This window comes from Rhipicephalus sanguineus, chromosome 8 (assembly GCF_013339695.2).
Source record: "Rhipicephalus sanguineus isolate Rsan-2018 chromosome 8, BIME_Rsan_1.4, whole genome shotgun sequence".
Classification (NCBI taxonomy): Eukaryota; Metazoa; Arthropoda; class Arachnida; order Ixodida; family Ixodidae; genus Rhipicephalus; species Rhipicephalus sanguineus.
In genome coordinates, this window is record NC_051183.1 from 145400164 (window position 1) to 145416394 (window position 16231).

At 47.0% G+C, this 16231-nt stretch overlaps 1 protein-coding gene across 2 annotated transcripts in view; it reads left to right on the forward strand.

Annotated features, from left to right (window-relative positions):
- LOC119402383 (uncharacterized) overlaps window positions 1-16231 on the forward strand; it is a 74278-nt gene that overhangs the window by 42546 nt on the left and 15501 nt on the right. For both annotated transcript variants that reach the window (XM_037669518.2, XM_037669517.2), the window contains exons 3-4: window positions 7320-7408; window positions 13234-13317. In XM_037669518.2, coding sequence (XP_037525446.1) covers window positions 7320-7408; window positions 13234-13317 — 173 coding nt within the window. The remainder of the gene's footprint in view (window positions 1-7319; window positions 7409-13233; window positions 13318-16231) is intronic.

The following is a 16231-nucleotide window of genomic DNA, read 5'->3' on the forward strand; positions in this document are numbered from 1 at the left end:
GAGGTCATGGCACTAGCGAAATAGGAGACGAGGACGAGATGAAGAAACACGGGATCACGCTATAATTCAACTAAAAGATCTTTACGAAGATGAACTAAAAGGAAAGCCTTTACGAATTCTTCCATAGCCATTTGGCCTTCAAGGTGCCCCATTCACTTTTCAGCAAGTGGTTCATACAATCATAAACGGTATTAAATACGACAGTGCCCTTGTCAATATGGATGATTGCGTAGCCTTCGGACGCACACTTGAACAACACGTTTCGTATCTGGAAAACATATTTACAAGGTTCGAAAAAGCAGCCTTGAAATTCAAGCCACACAAGTGTTTCTTGTTATGTACTGCCACCAAGTATCTTGAGCACGTTGTTACAGAAGATGGTGTACCTCCTGACCCATCAAAACTGGCAGCTGTTCAGATGTTTCGGCTTCCTTGGAACGTGCATGAACTACAATCATTCATCGGGCTTTCCTCTTACTTCAGGAAGTTTATCCCGAATTACAGCATGATTGCCCCACCTCTTCGATCGCTCTAAAGAAGAATTCTACTTTTTCTTAGTTTGCATCATTATCATCACATCATCATCATCATCATCGTAATTCTTAGGAAGAGCATCAGCAACTTACGTTTGGGACATTAAAGCGCGCTTTGTGTCAGCCACCTCTCCTCAAGCTGTTCTCCGAGAAGCCGGAATTCGGTGTCCAAGTACACACAAATGCTTCTCGGCTCGGCTTCGGAGGCCTGCTGCTGCGGCAAGAGGACGAAGATCGACGCTACCGTCCTGTAATGCACTTGAGTAGGTAACTCAAAGGCGCAGAGGTGAATTATTGTTCGACGGAACTGGAAGGTCTTGCAGTGAAATGTACATCAGAAGAGCTGCGACCATACCTGATAGGGCGGAAATATCAAGTTGCCAGCCACCACCGCGCACTTGTTTTGTTTTGCGCCGCAAGGAACAAAACAAACGTCTTCTTCGTTGGTCGCTCATTGTGCAGGAGTTTGATTTTGACGTCAGCTATAAATCAGGGATCCTGCACAGCGCACTATATTGTGTCTCAAGGAACCCTTCCATTGTTGCTGATACAGAGAAAATACTTGCAGTATCATATCCCTCACTGCGATCCTGTGACAACGTGGGTTGTCGCTAGGACGCATGTTGCGCTAAAGTCCTGGATGTACTCAGGTGTGCGCTGGGCACAAAGAAACAACCGAAACGGGCCCAAAAGAATTTGTTAGGCAAAATGAAGTGTTGTATTATGGGGTTCTGGACGGCGGCTGGCCCGAACTGCTCAGTGATAAAGCTTAAGACGCCGCAAGACACGTCTTTATTAGTGGAAGTCTCGGCCGGGACTGCCTGCGAGCGGCAGCTGAGCGCGATCTGCGAGCACGCCATCGTTCATGGTTCTCTTCTTCTACGGTCGGCGCGCTCGCACCCGCCGCTCGCATACTACCCCCTCCCCTCCGGTGCAACTGGGAGGAGGGCGCAGTAGCCGTTATCCTTGGTCACGGCGGACCGCACGGGGCGTACACGACCACACGCCGCTACTGTTCGCCCACCCCGTCACGAAGGTCGCGGTGTTGTCCATGGCAACTTGGGGCTCAGCATCCACTTTCGCGGCGGCAGTCGTCGTGGCAACCGCCTTGCTGCCGCTGTCTGTGGTTGCCTGCTCTTTCCTGTTGTTGACCTCTGGTTCTTCCTTGTGATAAGTGTGGGCATCCTGGGAATCTCCTTGCCGAGCCTAAGAAGATACCAAGGTCGGTCAGCAATCGGTTTTTCCTCTGCCTTCCTTCTGAGCGGCACGCTGAGGCTCTTCAGGAAATGCACGAAGGCCGACACGGTGGCCACATAGGCATAAGGTGAAAATTTGATGCCCTATGGTCAAAGTATTACTGGTCGAAGCTCTGTGTGCATGTCAGACGCTACGGGCGTCACTGTGACCTTTGTCAGAGGATGTAGATGTCGACATCGGTGCCTTACGGTTTACGACAGCCAATAGAAGGCCACAGCCCCTTCCACACAGTTGGGATGGACATAATAGGACCCTTCATGACATCTAAAGGTGGCAAGTACATCACCGTAGCCATTGAGTACCTCTTAAAGTTCATTGAGGCGAAACTACTCAGGAACATAGAAGCTGCAGCCGTCCAGAAGTTCGTTGAGCGGCGGATCAACTTGAAGCATGGATGCCCAGCCACGATTATCACAGACCGCGGTACTGAAATGATGGCGCGCTCAACTGAAGCCTACTTCAAGCACCTGGGAATCAGCCATGCTGCGACCACCACATATCACCCCGCAGCAAACGGCTTATGCGAAAGGGCCAATAAGACAAACAGATAATTGCCATGACTACCGCCGGGAGAGAAAAGTGGGTTGATGTTCTCCCACATCCCGGCCGCGGTGACTGCATTTTGGATGGACGCGAAAATGTTTGAGGCCCGTGTACTTAAATTTAGGTGCGCGTTAAAGAAGCTTAGGTGGTCGAAATTTCCGTAGACCTCCACTACGGCGTTCCTGATAATCATATCGTGGTTTTGTGACGTTAAACTCCAGATATTATGATGTCGGATATTTTGCATTACACCAGGTACGAAGACACGGTGCGCCGCCAAACTCCATTCTTCTTTGTGTACAGTAGAGATCCAGCGCTGTCTCTAGACGTTGTTTAAAGCCGCCGGGAACTTGAAGAGCTCAAAGAATGATCAAGCTCTTTCGCAGTAGTGCGCGAACGGCTACAGAAAGCCATATAGCTCGCTGCGACATACATCAGAGTGGCTCAAGAAAGACAAAAAAAAAGATGGTTGATTCCTCTGTCATATGAACCGGATTAAAACGAAAGTAAAGCGGGCCCTTACAGAAGTAACGGAATGTTTACTTTGCATTGATACAAGAGAGTTTGTACAATATATATTGATGTCTGGCAGCTATAGCACCGTTTAACGTGGATGATTGGTGGTAAATCTCCATCCCGACGACTAACGTCCATGCTAAATTATTAAACAAAGCCTTGTGGTAGCTGTAGTAGTTAACGATGAAAGCGTAATCAGAGAACCAGGTGTGATAGCCAGAGGAGCGTCGCATATTGGACACAAACTCGGTCGCCATCCCGCGGCGTGTTAAAATGTGATTGAACAGCACGGCCGCGATTTTAGGGGCGAAGCTCCTCTTAGTCTAACCTTGTCACGTCTGTGTTGTCCGGCGTAACCACCTTTGCAAACTGCCCACTACTTCGTCTTTGCAAACATCCCACTACGACCCATCACCGATCCTTCGCAAACTACCCACTATTTCGTCTTTGCAAACATCCCACTACGATCAATCACCGATCCATTACTTCACCGACCATAAAGCCGTTATAATGAAGAGGAACGGAAGCCACGTCTAGCTACCACTTACAATTATTAAAATTTCTTGTATAAATATATACAGTGTTTGTCACGTCTTTGATGATGTACTGAGCTATCGCTTTGATTACTGCTGGGCGAAACCACTGAAGATTTCACGGTGTAATCATAATTGCTTCAGGAGCTTCACCCAAGCTCTTCATCATTCACCCGTGGATATGCTGTGATTTTTTCTCGGGGCGAGCGCGTGAGCGGGGAATGCGGTGTCACAGCCAGGTGAGGCAGGCCCGCGTCGCAGAGCTATTTTTGGTTTGGATTAGCGTGATGCTATGGGCGAGGCCGACGCTTTTACGACGCTTGGGCTAAGATCGCCACCTAGGGGTGTGTTAAGGCATTGACGAAAATGAACTTCTATTGAAAACCTCCCGAATGGGACGGACGTGTAACGCATTGCAGGTGCTAATCGGGGAGGCCACAATAATGACGAATTACTTTACTTTACCGCTCCCAGAGGGCAACACAACCCCGCCGACCGGGAGAGTGGTAGATATAGAAGACGCGTTTGTAAAGCCTCTAAATGCTGGGATCGTGGCGCAGTGGATTGCGTGCCCGGCATCTGTTGCGGACCGAGCGGTCGTGGGTTCGATGTCCGTTGACGAAACTTTTTTTCTTTGTCATCTGATCGTGTAAATTTTTTTGACGTCATTTCCGTGACGGAAATACGTCACTGAAGCTTTGGTCGATCCCGGCATAAAACACTTTCGTGTTAAAAGAGCACTTTGACAAGCACGACAAGGACGTTGTGCCTCACAAGATAGTGGAGAGACTGCCTCCCGTGAATTACGAGATCGAACTCGCGCATAACGTAGGAATTGGCATCGTGCATGTCAACACATTAAGACCCTTTTTCAGTCGCATTGCTGAGATGTAGCAACCTCATGATTAGGACTAATCCGTGCATGTGTTCTGTGCTGTGTGAATTATTGCTAGTGTTTTTATGTACTTCAAAATAGTGGCGAAGCGGGCTTGTTGGTACGTACACATAGTTTTTCAAACAGCGCAAAAAAGCGACACAGATAATGCGTTGTGTGGTGTATTCTCGGTGTCCCGTTCTTGCGCTGTTTGAAAAAGTATGTTTTTATGTGCTTTTGCGTACCTCAAATTGAAAAATAGATTTTGTAATTAATTACAAATGGCGCTGCCTAAGTTAATGTACTTATGTTCCACCTATCTTATGTTTTAGTTTTACGTTACGTATTTCGCTATGCTACATTATGTATTACGTTACATTCGGTCGAGACGACTAGTTTCAAAGGCAGGGCATGTCACGAACGATAGCTGACGATGCTCGGTGCTTGTCTCACTCCTTTGCGCGAAGAAAATGTGTAGAAGGTCAGCGCCGTGCTCGCGCGAGCTCGGGCAGCTTCGAAGAGGGCCAGGCAGTCCCTTGCTGGTCTGCAATGTGTTCTGTTGACTTTTGTACGCTTCCTCGGAACCCCTAGAACTCCTCCCGGCCACAATGACACGTCACACCGAGTTTATTCTTGCACTGACGTGAGGACCAGAGAAAACGCGGGAAGGTTCGATAAAGCATCTATAAAAGCCGATGCATTTCACAGACGACGAGATTAGTCGACGCCCGATGTCCGTGCTCACCGTTATCATTGTACAGCGACCATTGCTTTTACGGTTTTACTATGAGTCTTTCCTTTACTGGGTACAAGTTCTTCCCATAAACTCTTTCATCTTTACCGCCACCGTACTGCTTTTTTCACCGTCATGACAACGTAATAATATCCGTATTAAAAATATTGGGCGTGCAAAAACGGACACACGAGAGAAGTCAAGACATCACAAACGCCGAACGTTCCGACTCCTTTTTTTTTGTTTTTGCGCGCCGAATCTTTTATTGCGATATTAATTTTATAGACACTCGCGGCTGGTTCTTGCCGTTGCCGTCATGTCCCGGACATGTATATCTGTGTATGTATAAATAAAAGCCACAAAGAAAAATAAATTACAAGAAAAAAATTCCGAAGCGCCCCACCGGGATTCAAACCTGCGACCCTTCACTCCACAGCGCGCTGCTTTAAACTACTAGGCGACGCGCCACCGGCTGTTTAGCATAAAAGCGGCAAGCTATTTATACGCACCATTTAACGCTAACGGCACGGAGGGCTAGGAGGTGCTTCAGCGTGTGCAGTATCGCCCACGAGATTTCCCGAAGAGCGCGCTTTAAAGCAACGCTCCTACATTTTCCTTCAGTTTAAAAGCTGCCCTTGAGACGCGCACTAAAAAGTGGCCCATTTATTTACCCACTCACGATGTGGAACAATGCATCGAACGCCACCGCGCGGCAGGAGACGCGGAGGGGTCACTCCACGCGCAGCCCTGCCTAGTTTTAAAGAAAAATAAGTCTAAGAGCGTTGGGTTGTAGGGCGCTGCTAAAAACGAAGTAACAGCCGTAACAGTTGTTAGTTCGCGCTCACCCTGTGTGTACCTGTGCGTTCTTTTCGAGTGTCCTTCCTTGTGGTTGAGCAGCCCGCTGCAAGTGTCGAGCAGTGACCGTTGTTAGTTCGCGGTCGTCCTGTGTGTCTTATTTTCGTCAGTCCTTTGCGCTCGAGCGGCGCATTGCAAGTATCGAGCTGCTTGCTGTTCTCCGTGTGACCTCCTAATTTGTTGCTATCGCATTCATTGATTCGCCGTTGCGGCGAAACTGTGACTTTTTAGCATAAATATCTGCCACCTAGCTCAGCTCTCTCCCATTCAAAGTAGCAATATCATGGTGTGTTACAATAGCTTCCGTACCGATAGCGAATGGTTATCGGATGTTCTAAGCGCATGCAGTCTGGAGTGAAGGACACATATATGCTTTGTTACGTAAATAAAATTCATTAATGAAACAAGAGTCAATCGCGTATATGTGTCTTCTCTTCTATTGTGCCAGCTGCACTACACCGTAATCCTGAAGAAATGCTCTATAATCAAGCCCAACATGCCACTTTCATCTTTATACGGTTTTTAATAAAAGAATTCGAATGAATAAAGGCGGAGATTCTCTGAGAATGTGCAGCTCTTTTTGAGCACTGTTGCTCAAATTTCTGTTTCTAATAGAGCTATTATGCTGTCTCTAATAGAGCCATTATAGTGCCCTGACTGTCTATATATTTTTTACGCATTGAGGTTTGACTTGCAAAGACGGTTAGCAACGCTCGGCGCAGACCGCACAGCACGTTTGAGAAGCTTTGCGATTGTAGTAGATCATTTTGTTAAGATTGAGCGCAGGTCGCAAATACTGAAGGCTATTCCAGAGCTTGAACGACCATCACTGATAAGGCGGGAAAGTTCGATGCGTGATGTATAAAAGACGGCGTGTCCCAGCGATGATCAGATTACGACGACCGACGCTGTGTTCGCTTCCATTAGGCTACAGCGTGCATTGCTTGTAGTGGGATTTTTCGTTTTCCGGGCACAAATTCACCCAAACAAAAAGTTTGGTCTGACACGCCAACTGCTGCTGTCGTCAACATCACGACCACGTGACAATATGCACTGCTGTCTAGTGTACTTATATTTAGGCGCACGTTAAAGAACACCAAATGGTCAGCATTTCCGGAGTCCTCCACTGCGGTGTCCTTAGTAATCATATCTTGGTTTTGCGAATTTAACACCGACAATTATACGCAGTTATATGATTATTACCCTGAATACAGGCTTCACAAGGATCTCCTTATTTCTCGTTCTCCCGCGCGCTGCAATGCAGACGCCAAACATTATACATTTGCCACAGAAATCGGGTCCTGCTCAGCAGTTCTACAACGCGATAATATAAAAGTTGTCACCCAACTATAACAAGAAATGTCTCGCATACTTTTTAGATAATGTCTCTTTTTTTTCATCTGAAACAATGATCTAAATATACTATGTTGGCGTTAACTATTAAATGCCAAAAATACTTGCTGCATCTTTTGAAGGACAAACGAATCTTATATGGGAAAATTCAACAATAGTCGATCTCCACCAATTGAAATGATGGTGACTAACCTTACAAGTGGTTCTACAGGTAAGCGCATTTACACGTTCAAACAAGTTGTGTTTATTTAATAAAAGCGTAAATTTCGGTCTGCCCTCTCGAAAACACGAAAGTGAAAATCCGCTGAATTCATAAGTTCGCTGATGAGAAGTACATACATTGTATATTTCGGTATATTAGATATGACGTAAATTACGTGCATGCCATTAGGGTACATGCAATAATTACGTGCCAGCGTTTGTAAAGCACGAATTCAGTAGTGACATTGACAAAAAATCGGCAGGTCCCACGTCTTGTGGGAATCGGTTTTATACGAAGCAATCAGCGAGTAGTTGTGTATGCCGCATTTTTTGGCTTAGAGACAAGCGTTACGACGTGGGTCGACGTGTTTTCCTAAGCGTATTAGTTTTGTGCACATCGTGGCCTTACCAGGCACGTCGACTACACTGGCGTTTAAAGGGTAACTTATGGTCTGGGGTAACGTCAGCACACACTTCAGAACAAATGTTAGTATTATCGAAACAGAGCGCACTTTAGGGTGCGATGATATGAATATCATACGTAACTCATTACCGTATTCCTCCGGGGTCGAGCAACGCTTGAAGATAGCTTGCTGAATCACAGGAATACAAATGTGATCTTTATTACACTTGAATGAAAGAGGAGCCAACACTGGATACAGAATTACCGTTAACCTGGCATGACGCTGTATCAGAGGAGTACATACGCAATGTTTCATTGCTTTGTTACAAAATCAGAAAGTCAGCATTGCAACTACAATTGACGCCGCACCGACATTGCACCTGCACAGGGTCTTTTTCCGAAGCAGTTTCAAGACTCTGTGGCTCTGTGGTAGAATACCTGACTTACACGCGGAATGCCTGGGTTCGATTCCTACTGGGCGTCTGATTTCTATTCTTTGCATTCGTCGGGTGAACGCTGTCGATGTCGGTTTTTCTTTACGCTCTTGCATTTCAATTATCAACGTCTGTTCTCGCTGTTCCTGGGCAGATATAAACTGTCAGTCACCTTTGGCGCATACCAGCTTACCGTGGCCCGTGGTATACGGGTATGCGCCCCACGTGTCTGAATGAAAGGGTTTGACGACGTACGCGACAGCATTTTTAGGTTATTCATGCCATGACCAGAGAATCATATTCGTCAAACCCTCTTACCCTCGCATGCCAATTTTAGTCTACACCAAGACAAGGAGGCTATCACGAGAGCACCCAGACGTAGGCGGCTAGATAGATAGGCAGATACGGAAATAGAAACGCTCAAAGTGCCTTGGGTTCGCTAAGAAATACTTCACATTTAATAACATCCCGTCATCTAATTCTAAAAGGCGAGAACAGATACAGCAGCGCATTCTTCGACATATTGCCGCAAGAACTTGGCCAAATTGAATTAGCGCTCCCATCATCGCTCACTATTAGTCTCATATTGGACCCTATCGTAGTGCAGCTCAGCAACCACAGGCGACGGTGATAGTGGCACGAGCAGCCTGTCGAACCCCCACTTTAAAGCCTGCAAGCGCGACGCGCAAGAGGCAGCGCGCGAGGAGGAGATAGGTGGACGTCTGTGTGGAACGCAACTGACTCGCAGCTTCACGAAAGCAGTGCCTCAGTTGCAGGTTCACCTTTAAAGGAAGCTAAAGTTATTATAGATTAAGTTCGAACTTTGTCGTTAGCAAGGACCGTCCCTAATACCGATGGCGTTGTAGTATTTTCCGCTGTTGTACTCGAAGGAGCTTTAGGACACGAGAACGCTCGTCTAGCTCCGCCCAAGCGAGTGCACCGAATGTGTGAGCGTAGAAATGAATCAAGCGGAACTACGTCATCATTGGTTCCGTTGACAGAACCTACTGCTCTCTGACGAAAGATTTCCGCCGCTCTCTGATCCAAACTGACAGCTAGAGTCACGTTTACGTTTTGTGCACTTCGTGAATCTTACAGGAGGTCATCATAGTTATCCGCTCAGGCTTTTTTACTACTCCGCGAGAGCACTTCCATCATTGTGCTCGTCGTATAGTTGCGCAAACTTCAGCAGCAGCAAGGATGTATTTAATCGCTTCTCAAAAGAGAAGATGCTTGCAGCTAAGAGGATTGTAGCAGTTCGAAAGAAACTTGGAGCCTAGACTGACATTATGATTTGCTCGAACTACTTTAGGGACGTACTATTACCAGAGAACCCAGACGATGAAATCAATGTGAATTCATGCGAAGAGCTCACAGCTGAGGCCTGGTGCAGTTCCTTCAGTGTTTTTATCTCACAGAAGGAACTCTTCGCCGCCCGTAGAGAGCAGCTTTCACCCAACGAAGAAAAATTTATGTAACAGATCCAAAGCGCAGACATATCGTTACGTTATATATATATATATAATAAATTTTAAGGCCAACGAGAGGTACATAGCTCCGCTGTATAAGACCTGTCAGCAATGACATCGTACGTGACATCGCTAAGACGGAGCAGAACCTTGTAGGGCCCGAAGTATCGGTGAAGAAGCTTCTCTGGAAGGCCGTGCCGTTGTAGAGGGGACCAAATCCAGACTCTTTACCGTGGATTATAAGCGACGAATCGATATCGGAGATTGTACCGATGGGCTTCAAGTTCTTGATCGCTAGTTATTCTGACGAGGGCAAGCTGTCTTGTTTCGTCGGCGCGCTCACCCAAATCTGCGGCGTCTGTCTCTGAATCATCGCACTCGTGAGGCATCCTAGCATCAACCATTGTAGTTAGTTCTCTGCCATGGGTTAGTGCGAACGACGCTGTTTTCTTTGTTTCCTGGCACGCCGTATTGTACGCAAATGTGATGTTTGGCAAAATCATGTCCCGTTTCTTGTGCTCCACGTCGACGCACATGCAAAGCATGTCTTGGATGGTCTTGTTGAGGCGTTCAGTAAGCCCATTTGTTTGTGGGTGATAAGCTGCCATCTTCCTGCATGCCGCACCACTGAGCGTAAAGACAGTGCGCAGAAGCTCGGTTGTAAACGCGGTTCCTGTGCCATGACGACCGCGGCAGCACCATGTCTCAGCACAACGTTCTCAATGAAGAAACGGGCCGCTTCAGCTGTAGTACCACTCGGCATTGCCTTGGTTTCCGCGTATCGGGTGACGTAGTCTGTCGCCACTATTATTCATTTGTTGCCGCTGTGTGGTATCGGAAATCAGCCCAAAGGATTCATTCGCACTTGAACAAACGGAGTTTCCAGTACTGCAACGGGATGTAGTAGCGCAGCGGGTCTGACCGGTGGTAGCTTGCGCCACTGGCAGTCAACGCATATTCGCAGGCAATGTTTCATCTCCGCTGCGTTTCTTGGCCAGTAGTATTTTTCTTTGACGCGCGAAAATCTTCCTGAGAAACTTGAGGTGGCTTCGTCTAGGCAGGCTTACAAAATTACGTTGCGGAGAGTTTCAGTAACTACCATGAAATAGCCTTTCTCTGTGGAAGAGAAATTCTTCTTATAGGCAATTCCGTTACGTAAACAGAATAATGGCAAATTCTTCGAAAACACTTTCGGCGCATTCGTGGCTTGTCCTTTCAAGAATTCGATGAGTGAGTTCAGCTCGCGATCGTATTCCTATTGCCCGAGAGATGACAGCTGCATCAACAACTCCTAAAGGGCCTGCGTATTCGTCATCCTGTGTGTTCGGTAATTCAATTGGCGATATTCACAGGCAGTCCGCATCTAAGTGTTGCCTTCCCGATTTGTAGACTACAGTCACGTCGTACTCTTGACGCGGTAAGCTCCATTGCGCCAAAAGTCCACATGGGTCTTTCATGTTGGTCAACCAACAAAGAGAGTGGTGGTCGCTTGCCCCTTGGAAAGCGCGGCCATATAAGTACGGGCGAAGCTTTCCTACTGCCTAAACGACAGCCAGGCGTTCCTTCTCTGTTGTTGAGGAATTGGACTCAGTACTTGACAAGCTTCTGCTAGCTTAGGAATCTACTCTCTTGGCACCCTCTTGGCACCCTCTTGGCACTGAAGAAGAACCGCACCTAAGCTGACATTGTTGGCTTCTATGTGGATGGCTGTTGTTGGATCCTCATGAAAGCGAGCACCGGCGGAGATTGTAGGCACTACCGTAACTCGTTGAATGATGCTTCTTGCTCTTCCCCCCCATAAAAAACGTAACATCTTCCCTTGTGAGGCCGCTGAGTGTAGAAGTGATGTGCGCAAAGTCCGCTATATATCGCCGGTCATAGGCGCAGAGACGCAGGAAGCGTCTGACCGCCTTCTGATCCATAGACCTTGCGAACTTTGCGACGGCTGCAATTTCATCTGAGTCAGGCCTAACACCTTCCTGACTGACCACATGTCCCAGAAATTGAAGTTCTTCAAAGCCGAAGTGGCATTTCTCCGGTTTCAATGTGAGTCCTGCGGACCGTATGGCTTGAAGAACAGACAGCAGCCGTTTTAGGTGTTCTTCGAACATGGCCAAAAAAAGGAATGACGTCGTGGTACACAAGTCACGTTTTCCGTTTGAGGCCGGACAGAACGATATCCATGAGCGTTGCAAACGTGGCTGGGGTCGAGCATAAACTGAAAGGACGGACTTTGAATAGCGAAAAGCACGTCAGGCGTCATGAATGTGGTATGTCCTCGGTCGCGCTCATCTACTTCTATTTGCCAGTATCCACTTTTCAAGTCCATAGACGAGAAGAAGCGCGCATACCATAGCCCGTCCAGAGGGTCATCGATCCGTGGCAACGGACAAACATCTTTCTTTGTCACGTGGTTCAACTTGCGATAATCAATGCAGAAACGCAAGCTATCATCTTTCTTTTTTGATGGGGCTTTTTGATGGATGGATTACATCGTCCTCTAGCATCTTCATGACCTGCTGCTGTATTACCTCAAGTTTCTTCTGAGCGACGCCATACGGGTTTTCTCACATGGGTCTTCCGCGATGCTAGGATGTTTTGTCAGTGGCGTTTGATCCACTCGTGACGTCGAGATGTAGGCTCTTGTGTCCTATAAAAAGGACACGGAGGAATATTGCTATAAATGGTTACATAAATAACTAAGAAATTATTAAATGTGTTGTAATAAGTAATCAATATGTCGGCAATTTCCCGGCCGGGTTTTTGCAGCTGTTATGACATGCGAACTCGCAAGAGCAGATAGAAGTCGACTTTTTTTTGCCGCGTACAAACGCTTGCGCTGCTAGGGGCCATTGCCAGCCTGCTGCGGCCAAGGGCGGCTGTGCGGAGGGAACAGGGACATTTTGCCAGCAGCCGCCGCAGTGGCACTGCATGTCCGACTTGAAACTGGGGCGCACGAGGCCTATACGAATGTCATGCAGTGGAAGGAGTCTCCTTAACGCTTGTAATATTGAGTGGCAGAAGCGTAGAATTGCGCCAGGCGTCAAAACATGTGAATTGCATAACGAATGGGTGTTTTAAAGGCCCACCCATTACAAAGCGCTCAGATATATTTAATCGTCATCAGCTGCAAAAGCATCAAGAAAGTGAGCAGCTGCGTAGGTTCGCGCGTTGCCCTACGGACGCATATGGGTTCGATCAGCAACTACCATCTTTGATGAAAAGGGCACGGTCGCGAGCGCTGGCGCATGCGCTATCTCGACGGCTCGTATAACCTTCTACGTTCTGTGCTCTCCCCGCTTACCTCCCGTTGAGACGACAAACGGGGCAGAAACCGCTTCGCTCCCTGGAGCGGCCGTATTTCCTTTCACTAGTGTTTTGTACAGTTACGCGAGATCGCATCCATGAGAGTTATCTGCTAGCCTTACTTGGCATAACATCACAACTTGTTGCTGTCACATTCACTGCATCGCCCTTGCAGAGAAACTGTGATTTTTGTTTCAGTAAATATTTCCTTAAACGTTTTCAGGGAGCTGGGACGTGCAGTTGTGGTTTAATCAACCAGATACATACAACTGCAGCGTTGTAACCATCACAAAGAAGAATTCAAGTGGTAAGTGGCCTGAAGTGAGAGGTGAAAGTTTACTTGAAACGCCTTCCTAACCTTGGCAACGTGCCGTACGTAGTTGCAGTTGGAGTTGCATTGAAGCTAAAGAATAACATTCCGCACGGACTGAAATCAGTATGCAATAGCATTTATAGAGCTTGTTTACATGACTCATATATAGAGCTCTGCTGAAATCTGAGTTATTACAGACGGATGGTAATGATACCTGTTTCCTCCAAAGGGTTACGGAAAGTAGTAATGATTCATGACATGACAAGAACTTTATTTTAGCCCAAAGGTAATGAGATTTAGAGAACCGGAGGCCCCCCAAAATCAAGTTGGTGGCTCCGCCCATGATGGGCCCGGGAGTGGAAGTCCAGCGCAATGTCGTGGGCCCTCTGGGCGGCTTGTATGCAGCTTTTTTCGCAAACACATTATAGTTTTGGAGTGGCAGCAGAGTTTTCAACATGGAACACCTGCCGCCTGCCCATACTTCAGTATGAGCTGAAATTTAGTTAATACTTGAAAACAACTAGAAAAAAAAGCGTAAACTATGTGTATTCATTGACTAAGAAACGCGATCGATAACCTAAATGATCCTAGTTTGCGCACGAATATGTCGATATGGGGTACGTAACGCAGTGTATTCGCTGTCGTATTCGAATTGTCTGACTGAAAGTAATATCTGCACTTGCTCAGTGAACTTCTTTTGGTATAATTATTTTGGTGTGCCGGGCGGAAGCACTTGGGTAACGCATGTTTTCAATATATACAATAAAGTAATGTTGAATTTGATTATTCTGTCTCATTGCTGCCCTATGCAGGCGATAGGATCATTGTTGCTTCTTGCACAAAATGCAAGAGGAATCATTGACACAACGTGATTTTAAATGTCCTGCGATCCCCCACTAATACTTCCATGTGTACAAATATTAAAAAAAATACTAAGGCGGCGCGTTTAGCTGCTGAGGCCAGGAACCTCACTTTAATCAACTATTAACACTCAAAGAAGCGCGTGGGCAAACTGTGGACAGACAAAAAGTTCTTGGCGTCATTTGCGCCTGCTCTTCGGGACGGGCGTACCGTACTGACGAAGTCATTATTACGTACTGCTATTGTTTTTCTTTACGGACTTCGACGCTTTCTTCTAGAGAAACCTAAACTCATGTTTTACCATCTTGCGATAGGAACAAATTGTACTGTGCTGGCAGCTAACTTTCTTGGATCCGATCTCGCGTATCTCAAGAAAACGATAGCTTAAAGGAATACGGCCGCTCCAGTGACTGAAGCGGTTTCGTGCTGTCAGTTCTGAAAACGCAAAGTAAGCGTTGAGAGGCCAGCAAGTTTGCGAGCAGTCACCTGATGCCTGTCGAGATTGCGCGCGCGTCAGCGACTAGGTCACCCTTCGGGCGACGCAGCTCCCCCCTCCCCTGGCGTGCCTTCATGCTCTTTACAAAATACTATTCAACACACTAGTTGAATAGACTAGTTAGTGGTAGCTGAACTCGTGCTTTTTAACAGACGGAAAGGAACACACTCAGAAGAAAGAGACATAAACAGGACGGATGCTAGACATCAGCTGATGTCTAGCGCCGCTCCTGTTTGCGTGTCTTTTCCTTTTGTGTGTGTTCCTTTCTGTCTGCTAAGAAGCACAAGTTCAGTTGCGAAAGACGGGCAGGCCGTTTTCTCTCCGCTTGATCAGCACTCGACGGCAGGCCTCGCACGCAGGCTGATGTTATCGCATGCGCCCTCCGTGCGACGGAGACGGCCGGTTTGTATCATCCCCGCTTCAGCCACGTTCGTCGCCAGCGCTCGCGAGCGTTTATTCGCGGGTAGAACATACGATGCCCGGGGTGATGTTATCAGTTTGGGCTTTATACGACAAATGGCGGCCACGTAGACCGTGACGCCAACGCCATAAAGCCATCGAGAGTATCTATATATGCTATCGCAATAAAAAAAAACACTCGGTATATTACGAAAGTTACACGCAATAGTGTTATGGGTACGTTGCCATCTGCTTATAAGATTAATGTGAAGAATAGGTGCTGTATTCGTATACTGCATGAATATTCTTTTTTTTTTTGCAGCGAAAGCTGTTATGAGGTCACAACAAGGGCCGTTTTTGGCGCCGTAGTTGTACCCCGCCGCCGGTGTCCGTAACCACTATCGCGCGAAATAAAAAAAAACTAAAAAAGAAAAAAAAAACATTTGAGATGGAACGATGCTCGAACCTGGGCCCTCTGCGTAGTATTCTACATCAGAGCCATGCCGGTGCTTGAAACGGCTGTGCAAAAAGAACCAGTACAGGCTTCATATCGGGAAGGAACCACATTACAATATGTAATGTAGTGTGAACGCGAATTCTGTAACCAGGCGTCACACGATGCGAATTGCGCAACTAGTGGGTTGTTGAATGCTTCCAGCCAATTACAAAGGTCTTTGCCATAATTCTTCATCGTCATCAGCCGCAGCATCAACAAAGTGCGCATAATACCTAACAGGTATTTAGCGGGCACTACGGCTCTCCGCAGAATGACCAAAACTGCATAGCGCTTGCTTCCCTACTTCACAAAAATTATGATTTCAAGCGTAGTGGATTCCTCGCATGTGCCCTTGTATTGGTTGCCAATGAAGCTCATAAGGCTCCCATGATCCATTTCCTCAGGGTCTCAATAATGTTAGCTCCCTCTCTCTCTCTTTCTCACGTTAACGTACGTTATAAAGCATGGTGGGAGAGGTAAATAATGACCGGGCGTCACCCAATGCGAATTACGTAACTAGTGGGTCGTTTAAAGCTTCCAACCCATTACAAAGGGCTCAGCCATAAATCTTCATCGTCATCAACCGTCGCATCGACAAAGTACACATAGTGCCTTAAAGATGGTACCTCGCTTCTCAGCAGAATGACGAATAATGT